General features: G+C 37.5%; 1 protein-coding gene across 1 annotated transcript; it reads right to left on the bottom strand.

Annotated features, from left to right (window-relative positions):
* Positions 1–1,334: 1,334 nt before the first annotated feature.
* Positions 1,335–19,783, bottom strand: LOC137258128 (probable tubulin polyglutamylase TTLL9). The gene is made up of 13 exons (XM_067795691.1): positions 19,702–19,783; positions 18,961–19,047; positions 13,329–13,440; positions 11,780–11,865; positions 11,108–11,141; positions 8,647–8,781; positions 7,868–8,002; positions 7,209–7,296; positions 6,457–6,578; positions 5,966–6,099; positions 5,664–5,777; positions 4,835–4,965; positions 1,335–3,525 (listed from the first exon to the last, which is right to left on the bottom strand). The coding sequence occupies exons 1-13, from the start codon at positions 19,734–19,736 to the stop codon at positions 3,455–3,457; spliced, it is 1,284 nt and encodes a 427-aa protein (XP_067651792.1). The 5' UTR covers positions 19,737–19,783; the 3' UTR covers positions 1,335–3,454.
* Between the last annotated feature and the right edge of the window lie 22 nt (positions 19,784–19,805).

The following is a 19,805-nucleotide window of genomic DNA, read 5'->3' as shown; positions in this document are numbered from 1 at the left end:
CCCTGCCACTGCACCTATTAGAAGCATTAATTGTCTTTAAGAGTTAATGATTTTAAATAATTTGGCAGACCCAAATCTCTGCTGGCTAAAAATATAGACAGACTTAGACATACAAACATATTTCTATGTCAACTTATCTTATGTATATACCTATATAAATACCCGTAAACCATAAGATATAGACATGGCGCCTATGGACGGACTAGTTCAACTTGTGATCAGGCAATACACATAAAACATGGAGACATGCATTTCACTACAAGATGCACCATAACAAAATAAAAAATATCAACACTATTATTTCAGTAATTTACTCAAGAATAGTTTCCATAATAATGAATTTCCAAATGAACTGAAAATTTAATCAAATTTTTCAGTCTGTGAAAGTAAAAAATTGAGACTAAATTTTCTCAAGCACAACCTTAAACCACAAATTAACAACAACTGTGTATCTTCATTTAACCAAACAGTTTGTTTTTGAGGATATCTGGCTGTATGTTTATTCTTTTTATAAAAACAAGGTTCAGAAAGGTATGTGAGCCTTTCTTGCAAAACTGGAACTTGAAAATATAAAAGTCGTTGATTATTTCAAAATTGTGATGTAATTATCAGACATGTTTGGAAGACTGTTTTCTATACATTTTCCATTTCTCATAACCTTTCAAAGTGGCAAGGTATTTGCCACGTGGCAAATTAACTAAAAGCAAGTCTTTGAGCCAAAATCAGTTTTTCATTAGTGTTTGGTCTAGGCCTGTATTTGGTTAAGGTACCAGCATTGTTCAAGGACACATTTAAGAAATACCAGAGTTCATCTATACCATTTAAAACAGTAGGTGACACTGGATTATCATGATTGATACATATGCAAATGATGAGGCCAAGGAGGAGAAACAGATGATGGATAGAAATTATGGGAAAATGTGACAATAAATTCCATTCCTTTGGAAATGTTTCGTCTGCATGGCTATATATTACTTTTTCTCATATGCACTGGCATTGATTAGCGTTATGTTCTCAAAATGGAATATTCCCTATTTTTAATGGTATATTATATAGTCTTTGATACAAAATTGTTTCTGAAAAGTTCTGCAAAGAGCCTAGGATGCAGTTGTTATGAAATCTCTACATCTGGTGTTGTTCTAAACAAATAATCATGTGAAAGGAGATATTCTAGTTCGCCACCATTTCTATAACAGATCACAAAAACCATTTTAAAATATTTTTTTCCACTTATATATTTGACTGTTATAGAGGATTAAAACTTATCTTACCACGGATGGCCCTAAACTATTAAAGAGAAAGCAGTTGACAATTAAGACACCGTCAAGACAATGTATCTTTATACATGCGGTTTAATGCCACTCTCAGAATATTCCAGCAGATTGTATACAGTCAAACTGGAACAGATAATCCAGTTACTGACATCATGAGCACCGATGTAACTGGGATATCTTAACAAAGTCATCCACCCTGTCTCACATCACCTCATAACACGGCCCAGCCCATGAAAAACATGGGTTCTTGAGGACCAGTTCTAACCCAGACCTTCATCTGGTCCTTATAGTGTATGCAGACAAAGAGAAACATGCACCAACAACATTCAACAGCAAGAAGATAAACAGATGCCAGTCAGCAATATTCTCACATTAAGGGGGCTGCGTAGTATGAATTTGCTCTATATTGAGGGCAAAGATAAACATGGCATCACACTATACTATTTCTCCTGTCTGTTTTACAGCTTACCAATGAGGACTTGAAATAAAATGGACAGAAAAACCTATTTTCCTACTAGTTACCTCATTGTACACTCCTTTGGGAGCTGAAAATATATAGGTCAAATTCAAAGGGATCAACTGATCATTGTGACAATAACGTAAAGTGTCTTTGAGGATTAACTTGGTGCCATATAAATGGATATTCAGACTGGGGTACTAATATCAATATCCTATCAAAGAGTCATGGGTGTACCTTCTGTTTGTTCACATGATACATGAAGGGCACCAGTCCTTGGCAGTTTTCTCTGCAGATATACGTCTCTAGGCATTCTTGCAGGTATGATCATGTGCTAAATCTAATAATAAGAATATGTATATTTATATCCAAACTCCATTCATGACGTGAATGCTCATAGCGCTAACAGTCAAAGCAGGCATATTAATACCACGGATAACCCATGCTGCCTGTTATATTCACATGACTTATACCACCGGGTACCCATTTTCTGCTGGGTGAACAGAGGCAATTTTGAAAACTCACTTGCCTGAGGTGAGACCACATGTACCAAATGTACTTTGTTGTGGTGTAGGACTACAGTCCTAGAAACTCTCAGGAGTCAAGCCGTCAACAGTGGTTAACTTCTACTGATTTGAGACCCAAGCTCCATGCACAGGACCACACACCACCACGATATCACTTTGCTTGGATTATGTGTCTAGCTGTTTCTCCACCATCCCCATGCATGTGGGTGTCATGGAAGTAGTAAATTGCTAAATCCCATTCCAAAAGTGAGTTATACAACTTAATGATACATAAGGTGCCTTGTAACTAAGTTCACATACTGGTCAAAGATTCTGGTGAGCTAGAACTAACTAAATGTCAATATCAGTAAATCTTTAACTTGTAAAATTTCTGAGAAGGTATCCTGTCATCTGACTAGTCAGTTGTAAAAACTTAAATTCAAGTGGCCCATCCGTACCAAAATCATAATGTCCTCTTGTTGGAATGAAGTAATTTGTTTGTCACATAACAATTAACCCTGCTTGGAGTTCAAGTTGTCCAACTGATACACTGCTGGTGGCCCTAAGATAGATCATATCTTCTCTACATCTACTCTAAAAACAGACATTTCATCTTTTCTTGAGCACTATAAACAAATGAATCCCTTCTACAACCGGAAATATATATAACATTGCTAAAGGATAGAGACCAAAGAAGAGCTTTCTGTAAAATGAAAATCAGTCCGTGATTTTGCTGTAAACAGGTAAAGGTGTGAGAATGGTGTAAATCACCTAGATATAATTTGTCCTCGTTATTAATGAAGTAGGGAAGATGAAGTCCATGTATTACTTGTCTGTGGTAAAATATCCATCTCTAAGGAGTAGATTTCTGCCAAACAATTATGTCAATTTTGCTCAAAGTATGACAAATTTGTTAAATAGTACAAATCATTATTAAATATGTTGCATTTTATCTAAAATATGTATTTAATACCAGGTCCCAGACATGACCAGATCGTATTCTGTCGTGTTCTTGTACAGTAGTCCATATGCCTAAAGTATGAGACAATGATGCATTTGTCCATGTCACTAGATGCAGTAGAGTGTTCTGCACACCTTGTAACATTTCCATTCAGTGAGAAAATCCAGTTAACATACTAGTTACACATGCGACACATACTAAAAAGCATAACCACTTTTAGCTGTCACTTTGTCTGACTTTAGTGTCTTCATCCTCTTCATGGCTTCTTCGTCACGCTGGCTGTCTGGTAGATCTGCTTCAGGTTTTGACGACGTTCATTATGACAACCTGTAACATTCATCCATGCTTCATACAGGAGATAATGGTGGTGAAAAGATATACACCAGCAGTTATTAGGGTTGGGTATTGCCCAAAAGTTTCATATTGCGATATATTGCTGGTGTATTGCAATGACTACTGCAATATATTGTGACAGTGTAACACATGGTTAAGGTAATGTAATTTCTGTTCCCTTTCTTTTGGAGCAATGCCTGGGGACACTGTCATGACTCAGATGTGATTGTGCAAGAGATCACCTGAAAATGTTTCCAAATTTAAGACTTCGCTCTAAAGTTTAGAACATGAGAAAAAGCGTCTGCAGCGCCATTTGGGTTTGTTTATCAAAGTGTGCCGGTACCAATCTAACTTTTGATTTACATGGTTTACACGTCATGCAAATGCAATTATTTGACCACTAAACATAAAGGAAATACATCACAAAAAATCACTGAGCATGGTCAAGGAAACTGCTGATTGTATCAGGTAAACTGGTTTGCAAAAAGTGTACAGCAATATATCATATTGTGAAGTTTGAATTGCAACATACCAGTTAACTGGTATTATTGCCTACCCCTAGAAGTGATAAAAACCATAGTAGATAGTGTGAGCACATACATATAACTTTGTCACACTAGATGTAACAGGTGGGCAGTGCGGTAGCCTTGTGGTTCAAGAGGCTGCATGTTACAGAGACACTCTGTGTGCTGTCATTGGTCCATCATGTCCGTCCTTGTCTGTGTCTGGTGGAGCTGATGTTGCCTAGCAGTTGAAGCCTTTGTTCAAGAAGGTACATTCTCTGTCACTGTGTTGGGACAGTTCCAAGTCCCAAGCTGGACAGATCAAATTTATTGTGTTTGTTTGCTGTTAATACTACACTCAGCAGTATTCCAGTTATTTAACTGACCACCTGATCCTCTTATGGTAAGCATACTTTGCTCAAGACGAACCTGAAGCTGGGTGTTCACAAGTAAATTCATTGTGAATGAGCGAGTGTTGAAATAACTAAGCTGTAAAATAAGATCGCTGAATGATCAAGACCAAGGAGTCGTTGTACACAACAACCTTAGCACAAAGACTACCATACGTCTATGTTAAGGTGTGTTAGTCATGGTCACCTTAGCGCTAAGACTACCATACGTCTATGTTAAGGTGTGTTAGTCATGGTCACCTTAGCGCTAAAATCACTTTGTACAATGACACCAAGGATATTTACCATCCAAAGAGGCATTGAAATCTCAGTTCTGAGTTTGCTAAACCATCACTAAGGTGAGCTACGACTTAATCCTGGGGATACATGGAACACCCACAATGTACCTACCTAAGAAGGAGTTGATGGTGGTGCCCATGCTGTTGATCATGCTGTCAGAGTTGATGGACTCATCGGAGTAGACGGGGCCATCGTCCCAGATGAAGTCAAACCCACCGATACGCTTCTCCTTCCCTGTCAGTCTGTACAACAGTCAACTAAGTGTAATTACATCAGTGTAATTACAGACTTCAACATTCATGCTAGTCTATGAGCCCAAGACTTCTAACTTGTGTGGAGGGCAAGTGAAAACTGAAATCTCACTGACCAGTATCATCTTGGGGCCATAAAATCAGAATCAGTTCTAGATGCTTTACTATTCCTACAAACTGAAACCAAACAAAACAAAGTGATCACTTTTCCATTTCTCAAATGGACTAACTACACAAACTGTCAAGACCATAATAATAATAACGTTTAATAATAACGTGTAATAACGTTTGCACTAGTCCTCTTGACTACTTTGAAAAAGCCCTGTAGTTTTATATCTGAACTGTACCCTCGAGCATTACTATCATCCATGTAACAGATTTGGAAATCAACACTGTAAGAAGGAAAATGCTGATTCCAAAGGGGTCATGAAACTTCCCTGGTTTTATCCAGATGGCAACCCTGAGAATATGTCTAAAATCCATGATAATTTAAAGGATCATTAACTATGATAAACTACAGCAAGATGATACACAAGCCATGATCCTTCACAAGCTCTCACTTTTATGAAAGAGAATGAACATCCCTATTTCTCATGATGCCCACCTTCATGGATGATAATTATCCATGACCTATAGCATGACTTGTTTATGATGAAGCTTTTTATTGTTAACCTTGTTTTCCTCCTCACCTACTTTCCATGTCAAGGACATTGATGACATCATTGAGCATTCCAAACTTGAGGTCATAGTCTTCTTTACTGCTGGCTGTGAGAGAAGGCGATGCATTGATCTCCAGTAGCCAGCTGAAATAGCCAACACACAGTTAAAATGTAAACTCACTGGAACATATTCTCGATATTTCTGTATTCCTCATACTGTCTGATTCTAGACTTTTCAGCTGAATCTTCATCTCAAGATGTACCAAGTAGTGATGTGATAAGACACAGCCATACACAAAATCATGAACTCATGTATTTAACAAATCACTCACGGTTTGAGTTTGGCATCCAGTAGGATGTCATAGCCATACAGCTCGAAGCAGTGCTTGTCATTGATCATGATCTTCTGTGTACTTTGTAGGCTCAGTATAAACACCTCTTGCATCTGGTTCAGCATCTTCTCTACCTGTAAACAAGGGAGGTAAGCAGCTTCCGTATTCTTAACAGAGTTGTCTCACATAGGTCACATTTTACATTAAGGAGTTGTTTGTCTGGAGTTGACATACAGTTCTGACCACCTAATCCAGTAAGTCCAGTCTTGAAGCAGGATGTTGCTGTCTTATAGTTGCCGGGGAACATATTTCAGTCCAGAATCACCATGGGGCAAAGATGAAATATCATAGGGTGTGATATGAATATTAGCCATGGATTTAGAACAGTTAGAGGTTAAGTAAGCTCTCCTTTTAGGTTACTAAAATAAGGCCGAAATTCAACATATATCAGGTCTGTGGGATTTTGTTGCTTGAAGATGACAAGAACTCACATCTTCTCGTTTGTGTCTTGCTGTCAAGTACTGACGCAGTTGTTGTGTTGACCATTTACATCCCTTCTCAGGATCGTAATCAGGGGCTGTCTTCTGGATGGCCACATTTGTCAGGTGAACATCTTTTTGACTTGTCAAGGAAGACTTAGATGGCTCTTTATAGGGAGTTGAGTTTGGTCCCTATTTTTGTTAGAGAATCATCCTTTTATGAGCCTCTACTATCAACATCCTGTCTTTGCTTTGTTAGTGCTGACAATATTTTGATATGATATTTAAAACAAAAATGTATCCAATTAAGTGGTAATAACACTACATGTTTGTCTCTGTTGACACTGTCTATCCTTGGGTAAGATGCTATTACAAATCTGTATTTAAGCTAATTGGTGCTGTAGGTCAGAGACTTGATACTCTATTGCAAATTGTGGATCTGGAAAAGAATTTCTTTGGTATGACCATGTTCACTCTTGTATCTAGAGGGAAGTGTCTCAAGTCTGATAACGAAAACTCTCTGGACTGACTGGGAAGTTTTTCTGGTCTGGTGGTGAAGTGTATCTTGTCTGACTAGGAAAACTCTCTGTTCTTGATCTTGGCTTGGGTGTCCTGGGTCTGATGGAAAGTACTTCAGAAGGTACTTCTGGAAAGACTAAGGTTCGAATGGGAATACTAAGGCTTGAAAGGGAAGACTCTTAATTCTGAGAGGGAAGACTCGGTTTAAACTGACAGTTTAGAGAAGACTCAACTTCGAAGGATACAATTGTTCTCTATAGATTCCAGAGAAAATCTTGTGTTGGAGAAGCGAGCAAATCCATCCCTGTACAGCCAAACACGTAGAGGGTTGTACTGAAATACATCATATATATAGTTATACAGCAACTTACATTGGCTAGTCACAGGTAACAGCCAACATTCAGTGTTGGTGTGTATGGATACTATTCTGACGGGCAGTAAAAGCTGTTTGCAAACAAATCTCTTGGGAAAGTCACCCCCCCCAAGTATACCGTCTGTTTTAGTACACCACACCGCATTTCATTCATGGTTAGGAGACACAACTGTGTTACCAGTACAGGGCGTGTTGATGAGTGAGTGAAGGAATTCAGTGGAAGGAGCAAGAGAGACTAAACACCACTTTGTACTGTATTTTGTTCATCACCATTTCATATACAACCATCATGTCCGCCTCTGAATCTGTCAGATATGCATAGGAGAATCCAGAGGGATGGGGCCTGCAGGTCTTTTTGTCCTGAAATTTTGTTCAATGGCCATTGAAACTTGTGTGAAAATGAAGTCCCTTCCCCTCTTTCCTCAATAATGTGTACCTCCCTTTCTGTATCCGCCCCCGATGCGACAGCAGAAACAAAACCAAACCAAGGTAAATAGAAAACATACACAAAAATGTCAAAGAAAATCTTACTGAGGTGACCAATACATAGACACGGATGTCAAACTTGCGTCCACCTATGAGGTATGGGTTCTCGATGTAGCGCTGCACAACATATGTCTCTGGACCATCTTTGCTGGCATCTGATATGGGCTGGTACTCTGTACCCTGGGGTAAGATTATATAAAAGGGAATCTGAAGATTATTCCAGTGTCATCTATCAGTACAAAAGAAAAAAAACTCAAAACGTTTCTGTTGTTGCTCTGTTCTAAATGTGGGCTACAATGATTCACCCAGGCCTAAGTTTGATATGATTTCTGATATTGGACACTTGATTTGATCAGTTTTGATTAAATTTTTCATACAAGTAAAAACATTAGATTTAATTTAACTCTAGAATCAGCTTTGTTAAGGTGACATTCACTGGCAACTTTAAGATGTCTTCTAACGACAGTTCTCATTGGATAATTAGCCTGACATCAATCAATCACATTTTGTTTTGTTTCAGTGCTGGAAACTGCTCAAGTCAAATATAGTTCTGTCTGTGTGTAATTAATTCAAATAGGTATTCAAATGGTGATACTGGTTATTGAAAATTGAAACTGAGGTGTCAGATTTGATTTTCAATAAATCGAACCGAATTGTTGCAGCCCAATTCTAAATATGTGTGTAGAAAATACGGTGAGCAAATGAACACAACTCACTTACGGGTAACATTTACGCAGCATTAAGCAAACATTCCGTTGCTCAATAATTAGTATCTTCCAGTCAGTGATGGTTTTGACAATAGTTCCAAACCAGATTCCACAAACCTTTTTCCAGTCAGTGATGTCTTTGAGTCTCTTGAAGAGGAAGATTCCTTTGCCTTGTGACTTGGCAATTGGCTTCATGATCCAGATGGATCCTGGGTTACGTCGGAACTCATCCACGAAAATGTGGTACTCAGACTGGAACAGAAGTCAGGTCATACTTGTAAGTGAATGAATGTTGTTTTATGTTTCCATAAGCAATATCATGGCCAAGAAAACTAAATGTCTATAAAATGAGCAAATTCTCCAGGTACCCTGATACATCATCAACCTGGCCATATTTCATACAGCAAATATTACTATAGAAGAAGGAGGAGGAGGAGAAGAAGGAGGAGAAGAAAGAAGGAGAAGAAAGAAGGAGAAGAACAAGAAAAGGAGAAGAAAACAAGAAAAAGGAGAAGAAAAAGAAGGGAAGAAGGAGAAAAAAAGGAGAAAAATGAGGAAAAGGAGAAGAAAAAGGAGAAGACGAAAAAAGAAGAAAAGAAAGGAGAATAAGGAGAAGAATAAGGAGAAGAAAAAGGAGAAGAATAAGAAAAAGGAGGAGAAGAAAAAAGAAAAAGAAGAAGAAAAAGAAGGGAGAAGGAGAAAAAAGGAGAAAAAGGAGGAAAAGGAGAAGAAAAAAGGAGAAGAAAGAAGACGAGAAGACAAAAAAAGAAAGGAGGAGGAGAAGGAGAAGAAGAAGAAAAAGGACAAGAAGAAGGAGAAGAAGAAGAGCTTCATTCACTATTTATGGTCACATGACCAAGAGTACAATTCAATAAGCAAAATATAGCACATGAACACTTTACAATCATAAAGGTAAATATAGTTCAAGATAAGTTGCAATATGTTTTAGGAGTTTTGCATTCTTCATTGCAAGCAACTGTATAAACTTTGATCTGGTGGGGGATATATTATAAAAATCAGGAATGTACAAAGAACGTTATTGTGAATAAAATGGACATACAAGCAAGAAATGATACTCATCTTATATCAAATTACAATTACCTTTATCACATTTCTTATTAGTGTTGTGTTGAATTTTAAGTTTATGACTCATGCTTCTGAATTTGCATAAAACATGTGAGAGATCTTTATCATAACAGAACTCTGATATATGTTTTTCAGGTTCAAGTGCAGGTTCAATATACTTCCCATCAAAAGTGCAGACTCACAAGTGTAAATACAGCCGCTTACTTAACCAGCTGTTCTAAACTACATTTTGCAAACTATACAATACTGTTTAAAAGTACTGTTTACACATGAACGGATATATTGTAAAACAAATTTGTAACACTGAAAAGATTATTGTTATGAGTTCCACAAATGATGAAAATCTGTGAACATTGCTGAAAAGGAACCTTTACAGCAGCAATTTGATGCACGATACATGTACAGTTCAGGTTTGGAGTTGGTTCCTACAAGTTAGCGGAGAAATCAATATCCAATGTACACGTACACACACACACACACACACACACACACACACACACACATACACACACAAAATATATGTATGTTACGCAGTATGGCACTATTAATGTCGATGCTAGAACATGTATCTCATGTTTCCACCCTACAATGTTCACCACTGTTGAACCTTGACAAGACCAATGCAGAATTGCACAGAGCATTTGAGGTGACCTTAAATCGGAGTGGGAGGAATTATGAAGCTTAAACTACAGGACTGACAGAATAAGCCTAGGGCAGAGGGATGGAGACTGAAAAAGAAGAAGGGAAGAGCATGTGCTACGGAAAATGCCACAGAGGTCAACAGCATGAAATTACAAAATGGCGAACACCAACAAGGCCAACGCAATGAGGAGTATTCATTGGATGGTCAGAGAGAAACCACTATAAGCTGAGGTGAACTGCCAAAGAAATGGTACACATATGATCATCTCTGGATAGATTCCATGGACAGTGAGTCAGATTCTGTACAACTGAAAGATGGAGTGACAACTGATTTGAACAAACTCAAAAGTAAACTTGGCACAGTTACTTTGGAAATGGGGTAATATGCAGGAAATGATTGATATGAAGGAAGCCGGCATTGAAAAGGTTCATAACTACATATGATACATGAGAAATGTGTGTCGACTTTCATCCAAATACATTTGGCCTAGAGTCATTCTGTATGACTCGGATTACAGAACAGTTCAGCAAAGAGCAGCTTAGGTGGGGGACTCCATTGCAGGAAGTGAGAGAATTTCAGCTAATTCCAAAGCCAAACACCAGTACCACAAAGATGCCTTACAGATGGAGTGCAGTCACACCCAGAATAGTCCCACAAATAGAGGTGCATCTAGACTAAGAAGTCCATTCAAAGCTGATGGAGCAGAGATATGTTGAAGATACATTATGGCAACTGTAAGGAAGATCAGTGTGGACTAGTACACCCATATACCGCATGTGGGAAGACGAGTAACAGCATGCAGTTACATGCCAGTCCAGTCTCTAACATGAGATAATTACCACTACTTACCGGTAGCTCATATGTAGTAGGGAAGAAATCACATCTGGCACTGATTAAGGAATATGTTGTACTGCTTTATGATGAATTATTGCTGCATAAAATCATCACAAATATCTCTTTATATTTTATAGAAATTAACATATGATAAACATACAATAAGTCAGCTGATTTGAGTGAGTGAGTCTATAAACTTCACATTGGTATGATGCTAGCAAACAAGGATTCATAGTCTAGATATCCACGATTATCCAGTGTCTATTTTCATACTATCATAATGAAATACGCAGGAAGCGTTTGACATCTATATTTTGGGTCGTAATTTCACCTGCCTTATAATTGTCCACAAATCATATGTTTTTCTGAATACAGCATACAAGAACTTGCAGCATCCTTGAGTGAGCCCTTGAAAAGTTAAAAAATATCACTGGATAGTCCTCTTAGTTCTTGCAACAAGCAGAGTTTGCTGAGGACCGATTCTAACGCAGATTTTCACAGGTTTCAACCCTTGTAATGGTGAGTGATTGGATACTTTCTTCCTCTAGACACTGTTGTCTAGAGGTTGATATTACAAGCAGTATGTCTATTGTCACAACATACCCTGGGAATGCTCCACACCACAATCCTGTTAAGGCTACCAGCTGCACAATGTGGTTGTGGTAGGTGAAAGTAACTAAAGGATACTTCTGTGCCTCGAGTTTCCCTGATTCTCTCTCAATCTGCCTTCTCAGTCTCTTCAGGTTCTTCACCATCAGGTTCTTCCTTGTCAGCTGTAACATCAGACACTGGTTCATCAAGTCGTTCAGTCAGACTGATTCAAACTTTGTCAACATCGTTCTCATGTCTTTCATCAACTCTTTGGTTTGTAGATTTTGTTTCAGAATTGAGTATTCTTCACATTTTGTTCTTTGAGCAGTGCCATTTGAGTCAATCTTGCAGTTGTATTCACAAAATTGTTTTTGTGAGAAAGTGACTTTGATTAGTAAATGCTTTTCTGATTTCTTTTATTTTCATTATCTTAGGGTTGGCAGATTCAGTTAACACATGTAAACAAAAGAGCCGTGCTTCATCAACATTACATTGAAATCATTCAATCACTCTTTGTCAGGATAACACTGATAATCAGTGTAAGACAGAAAAAGAAAACAATGGCTTAATGTGCACTAAAAATTGGTTAGCGTTACAAAAATGGGAAAATATACAAGCGCATATGACCCTTCAGCCTCAAACTTGTAAAACTGTCTGATAGTGAGTAAATCTGAAAACAATAAGACTTAAAAAAAGAATTTAATAGTCAAGTGAGTGAGTTCAGTTTTATGCCACACTCAGCAATATTTCAGGTATATGACGGCGGTCTGTAAATAATCAAGTCTGAACAAGACAATCCAGTGATCAACAACATGAGAATCGATCTGTGCAATTGTTAATCGATGAAAACCAAGTCAGCAAGCCTAACTGCCAAATCCTGATAGTCGCCTCTTACAACAAGCATGGTCACCTTCTATAGCAGGCATGGGATGCTGAAGGCCTATTCTACCCTGGAACCTTCACGAGTCAAATTTAAAAGGTCTGAAGTTGAAGTCTAGAAAATCCCAACATATAACTGATACAATTATAAAGTTTAAAGTTTCAAAGCTTTTGATCAAAGGAACGGGACACAAGTCAATCAAAAAAGTGATTGTGCCAGAAATAGTATGGCCTTTCCTATTCTAACAACAGGACCATCAGTAGAACATGATATTCTCATCTCATATTGCTGACATAGATTCATTTCTCCAGACTTTTACATGTAATTAGTGTCCAAAATTTAGAAAGGTCTTTGAGATTTGCCCCTATAGTATTTGAAATTTGGGATGGCCAAAATCTTTAATTCTGAAGTATTTGCACCATAACAAGGAAATATTGAGTTCCATGCTTAATCTAAAACAATGGTTAACAGCCCCAAGACTGACTTTCATAGCCATGTGAATGAAAAAGTTTGATATGCATATCTTTTTAACTTGATGGAAACATTGATAGACATTAATTATTCCATAGGGAAATCCATAGTGCATCGCAAAATTCAACATTTACTCACTTTTGTTCATACTGCAATGCACTCACACAAAATGGATGTTAATTCTTCGATGAAACATGCAAGTCAACAAAGAAAGTCCACAATAAATGTCTACAACAAAAGAAAACTGCACTACATCAAAACATAGCAACATGAACACTTTTTTCCAGAACTGACCTCGTAGTGGTTTCGAAAGTGGTTAATTCTCATATGTTCGTCAAGGTAGGCGTGGTCAAACGTCTCCCTCATCCACCACACGTCACACCAGTAGATGTCCCACTCCGCATCACTGCAGATATCACACACAGCACAGTGATAGCTAACTCCACCCCAACAACACATCCCAGATACTGACACCTGCTGAGACATAGGTAGCTTGGATTGGGGAATAGACGGAATGGTTTGATGTTTGATGGAGAACATAATGCCCCAAGTTCTGAGACCAGTTTTTGCACCCCTTCAGCTTAACCCTGTAAATACTGACATCCACTAAAGAGATTCTTAGGAGATAAACATCATGTGTTGGCCAATTTCCGGGTGTTATTGAGTATTTGAAGCACGGGCATGCATTTGGAACCGACGGCGTCAGGCGGAGGTTTCAAATGAAATATTCCCGTGCTTCAAATACTCAATAACACCCGGAAAATGGCCAACACATGATGTTTATCGACATTGTAAACACAAAAGTAAACCAAGGGGTTTTACTGTCTGCACTCGTTTACTTCGAGTACGGGTACAGCAGTGAAGTGTCATCAGCAGGCCGTTTCAGCTGGTTCCCATGGTAGCATCTGGAGTTGCTCATTTGTGACGTCATTCTGATTTTACGTCACAATATGATTTTAATGACGTCACCACTGTTGATGACACAACAAAACAATTGTTTACGTGTCAATACGCAGTGAATAGTCTTTCAGTTTCCGGGAATCTAATACCATTTGATCATGTTTTTCGACCAATCAGATTACAGAACACGGTGACTTTTGGTTTACAATTTAGAATAAACACACATCAGTAGCTGTGTGTCATTCCAGCAAGAGCATTTCTAAACCTGCCCTCATATGTATACCTCACATTACATCATGGAGGCGCACCCCTCTCATTGGTTGAAATTTGGTTTGTGGTGATAATTGTGTAGTGTTGTCAAAAGGGTTGATTTAAGTTAAGACAATGTCGTAATGAGTAGTTTTAATGATGGGGTTTCATTTGTAACGATACCAAGAAATGATTGATGTATTTATATCCCCATAGAGTATATGTGATCGTTAAGAACGTTTTTAGTGACAGTGGTGCTACCATGTATTTTCAGATAAATTTGTTTGTGATAGAAATGCATTTTGTCATAAAAAGAGTATGACAATAAGAGTGAGTATGACTTTCTGTTGTTTTCAGAGGTGGACACCAGAAACAGACTCCACACACTGTACCCATGTGGGGAATCAAACCCTGGTTTTAGGTCATTTTGGTCAACACCACTCCACTGTGCCCACGAAATTATTTATTGACTAAAACTGTAAAAAACACCCATGAGCAACAATTAAGACAGAATGTAAGGGAAAAAGACCTCAGTTACTATACTGCTGTCGATATATTATACACCTGGTCATTCGAGAGTGTAGACCAAACATGGATACCATCTACAGAATATACCTGTTCCATGTGGGTTTTCCTTTATGTTACAAAAATTTACGTTTCAGACATACGATGGAAAGATTTCAGAAATGTGATTGGCTCAAGTCAGGAACACATCCAGTCTTCGTTCAAAGCAGTATAGAGAGCAAAGAAATTCATTTACACATTCAACCAATACTTTGGGGCTTAGATTATGAAAGTATTGAGTTCATTTACTATTTGTCATTTTCACCAAAGCTGGCACCCTTTTCTACTGTCTCAGCAAATGTCAGTATGTGGGATGATCCTAAAGCTACGACATGTGCACACTGCAGAGAAATAACTCTCATATAAGGCCAGACCAATTTCATGTCTTGCTTTATGGATTTTTGTCCTCAGAAAATCTAAAGGCAAGAGGGAAAAAAAATAAAAAATCACCAGTCAAAGTATAATTCTCCTTAAATACTAAAAGTATTCTACTTTTGGCAATTTTCGAAGTGTATATGAAGCCAAACGTAATCTTCCAAATTGTTTCTAGTAAGTTTACATGTTTGGCCAATAAAAACTTTAGAAGTTTAGTTTTTTGAGTGGGGAAAATTAATATTTATTTTTTTTTATGTGAAAAAAAACAACATGATTAGCAGATCTGTAAAACAAAAAATAGAATTGGTTTGGCCTGAACATTGTTTACAAGAAGCACAACAAAGGAGACAATAGGAAAAGGCCAAGGTGTGTTTCCTGGGATTGTCAAATAATGCCAAGAAAATCTTTGAGAAATTAGTACTTGATATTATCAGACCTTTTCAAATGATTAATGATCACCCTCATTTTTCATTTATATGTGAAATGTTAGTTCAGACCTCTGACATGATGAAATATGGCAAAGTTGAGTGAAAAAGCCATTAATTCAAACTTTATGAGAATCAGTGAGCAAGTTTATTATTCTTATCTGTAGGTGAAAACAAGCATTAAAATTCTCTCAAATATTTAAAAGATCCATCCCATAAACATGTAAAATAAGCCTTTGATTGATAAGTGTCAAAAGTCCAAAATATGCATGTGTTGAAATGAAGAAAGTTTAATTCTCATTCATAGGAAACATCTGAAAACTTTGATTACAGTTCTAAATGGTTTGCACATTCCTTAAAAAAAGGAGCCCTTGTCAGACAATGCCTTATCATTTGCAAGATGAAGAATCTCTCCAGTTTTACTGGTTTTATGTACATGTACTTGTTTTCCTTGTCAGTACATGACTAAGACCAACTTTAATCAAGCTACATAATTTTATATCTATAAAGAAGTAATTCATGAGGAAAAGATTATTTGCATAAAAATGAAATAATGGGTAGCCAAATGAAACTATGAAAGCAGCTGTTAAATTTTGTTTAGAGATTCAAACCATTTTGAGATTATAATAACAACAAAAGAAATCAGAGCCATCTACTAAATACACATGAATTAGATTACAATGTGCATCAAGCTTAGCCATATTAAACAGTGTGAGGAAAAGTAGCCCTTGAATTAAGAAAATAAGCATTTTAACAGAGATTTATTTAGAACTGCTCAGCTGCAGATATTTGAAGTCAGGTCTAATATATAGGTCAGCAGAAATTCCTGAATAAGAATTAAAAATGCCAAATTTGGTAATATACTTCCCATCAAAAGATTACCCACTTGTGTAAATAGAGCCATTTACTTAAGGCAACTGTTCTAAACAAAAATTTGTAAAATATTCTATGCTGTTTAATGGTACTGCAGTGTTCAAGATTAGTGTCTGAGACTGACCCTCTGACAAATCCGGCAGACTTGCCAACGGTTAGACAGAAGTCCCCAACCTGCTGACCTCAGTGTCTGACTGAATATATCACAATAACTTTGTCTGAAGTTGTTATTTGTGGCATGTGACACATTTTTACTGTTTATAATATATGTTTACAATGTTTGTCATTATATAATGTTAATAATTTCAATGCTAATTATGAGAAATGTTAAATCTGAAATGTCTGTTTAACTTTATTCTGTGGGTCCTGTGAGTTTTCAGTAGGTCAGACAGACATCTGAAACTTACATGACCCAATGTCCTGTTACTTTGTCAAAACTTAACACCAAAACTCATCTGTTTATATGCATGATATTTGCACATGTTTTCAGCAATTTGATGCATGATCCTGGTGCAGTTTATCTACATAAGGTTTGCCGTTGGTTTCCCCATGTTAGAAGAGAAATCATTATTTGGTGTAACCACATGCATATACATAACATGTAGTGCTTGATGTCCAGCATCATATAGTTCGAACTTCTGTTATTGCTCTGTAAATGTTACTTGAGTGTATAGTACACACATCACACCAATAGATGGGAAGATGCTTAAGTTTTCTTCACAACTGTTTTTAGTTTCGAATACAAGCCAGATTAATCCACATTATAGGACCTAACCACCACCTTTCTAAATGAAAATAACCCCCAATGTACAAACTCCTGTAACCAAAGCAACAAAGCAGCAATGACAGGAATAAACATGAGATTCCAAGCCACACTGGCACTACTATACAAGCAGCAAAATATTCAGTAAATAGACCTCATAATAGTTTCGGAAGTGTGAAACTCGTGAATTCTCTGGGAAGTAGAGACAGTCATAATGTTCTCTAGCCCATTCCTTGTCACACCACAGGAAGTCCCAGTCGCCATGGCTACTGCAACCATAGTTACCGTGCACATCATCATCATCATCATCAACAATCTGGTCATTTCTATGCTTACAATCACTGATGTAACATCAGCAGGGTAAAAGGTAACATGAAACCAAAAAAGAAAAAATAATTAAAACACAGATATCACTTATTCATGATATATAAAATGTACTGCTGATTAAGAACATAGAAAAAAATAGAATTATAAACATATAATTGCAAATTAAAAGTGCAATATTTTGTCCTTGGGTTTTCCTTCCTCAAAAAGAAGCAGCCGAACCCAGTCAAGAGCCTGTGGGTGTGGACTCATGTGTAAGCCTCTTCATTGGCCAGCGGTTCATATGCTGATACGCTCAGCTGGGTCTTTGTTTCTGATTTAGATGCTGATTTCAAATTGGATGTGGTCAATGATTGAAGTTGTGCATTGCATATTGTCATTAGTAGACAGGCAGGCAGACATGTAGCAGTGAATAAGCCAGAGTTTTCTCTGTGACACAGCGTGATTATAACAATCAACACTTTTTTCATTTATATAACGCATAGATTAATTACTTGTTTGTGTATACAACCAAGTTTAGACTACTGCTCATGACCTTGTACCCTGGGCAGGCATACTCTGCGAACCTATTCCCTGTGCATGCGTTATGAGCACTGCGCAGAATAGCTTTTGAAACAGCTTGGGGAAGATTAGTGAAACGTTTGAACTCTGATTTTGCCGGCTTTTTATCATTGCGTTTGTTTTCAAATTTATAGGTTGAATTGGCATTTTTGATGAGCTGTTTCGGAAAGATCAGAATCTGCAATGTTGTGTTTTATGCTGCATGAGGACATAGGAGTAAGGGTAATGCAACCTCCCTATCTGCCGACATCAAGCAATCCATAGTGAAAGACAAGCTGTGGGTCTCAGGACATGATGATGATGATGATGATGAGTGAGTGAGTTGAGTTTTACGCCGCACTCAGCAATATTACAGCTATATGGCGGCGGTCTGTAAATAATCGAGTCTGGACCAGACAATCCAGTGATCAACAACATGATCATCGATCTGCGCAATTGGGAACCGATGACATGCGTCAACCAAGTCAGTGAGCCTGACCACCCGATCCCATTAGTCGCCTCTTACGACAAGCTGAGTCGCCTTTTATGGCAGATGATGATGATGATGATGATGATGATGATGATGATGATGATGATGGTAAAAGAAGTTATTAATTATTGTGGGACAAACTTCCGATGCGACTTGACGCAATGGTTACAGTGTAGTCTAACTGAGTGAATGTTATGATATTTTGTTTAGGCTGCAGTCAAAAGTGTATAAGCAATGTCACATTGTAAACAATTAAGTCTGTACAATATCTGAGAGTATGAGCATAATCACACATGCCGCCATATCAGAGAACCTGACCACTGTGTTGGCCTTGTTAGGAAACATATATTGGTATAGATAACAACACAGCATATCATACCACATGCACATATACACTGTGGCACAAGCTGTTGCAGTACTCACCCTGTAACCTCCTGCCATCCTGGTCTCGCACGCAGCACATCCAGTATTGTGTTTTGCAGTGAACACTTGAACCGAATCACACGGTCACTGCAGTATGACATGATTAAAAACAGTTGGAAGTTATCAAGTCAGTGAATGGAGTCACAAAAAAATTTTAATGACATCACAAGGAATGATGCCGCAGTAATTATTATTTTAGCCTTATCACAGCTGTTTGAATAATCATGCTTGGACGTGGCAAACTATTTAACATGGGTATCAGCTCAAACACGTGTGTGGCAACCAGTCATAGAATCTGACCACCCAATCCCCAGATCAGTCCAACCTTTTGACAAGTTTGAGGCATTGGGTAGCTACTCTGACATATGAAATTTGAAAGCATGAACACATGAATTTACATATTAATTAGAGCTGTTATGATTAATGGGTGTATTTCATGCATTGAGCCACTATCCCTTCATGACTTCAAACCATTATTCACAATGACAAGAGTCCACTATTCTTGAACTTTTGAAAAACGCGTTTTACTTGAACCTGATTGCTATTTACATAGATATGAAAAATCAGTATTTTTACATTAAAAGAATGTTTAAGTATTTGTGACGATCACCGAGTTCTCCTACAGGCCTGTTTACAGGAGATATCTGCAAACATGGTCATGGCTAATACCTTGTTTTTTTTCACTCATCCAATAAAACTCTTATCTTGAATCAAAATGTTATTTGTTGTGATGTCACTCACCCTGTGCTACGACCTTTCACATTTGGACGAGGCATTGCTGAAATAGGAAATCTTTCCAATATGTTTATCAAAAGAACATCAAAAGGACTTAATCAAATTAATCA

This window comes from Haliotis asinina, chromosome 12 (genome assembly GCF_037392515.1).
Source record: "Haliotis asinina isolate JCU_RB_2024 chromosome 12, JCU_Hal_asi_v2, whole genome shotgun sequence".
NCBI classification, from domain to species: Eukaryota; Metazoa; Mollusca; class Gastropoda; order Lepetellida; family Haliotidae; genus Haliotis; species Haliotis asinina.
This window is presented reverse-complemented; position numbering and strand designations above follow the sequence as displayed.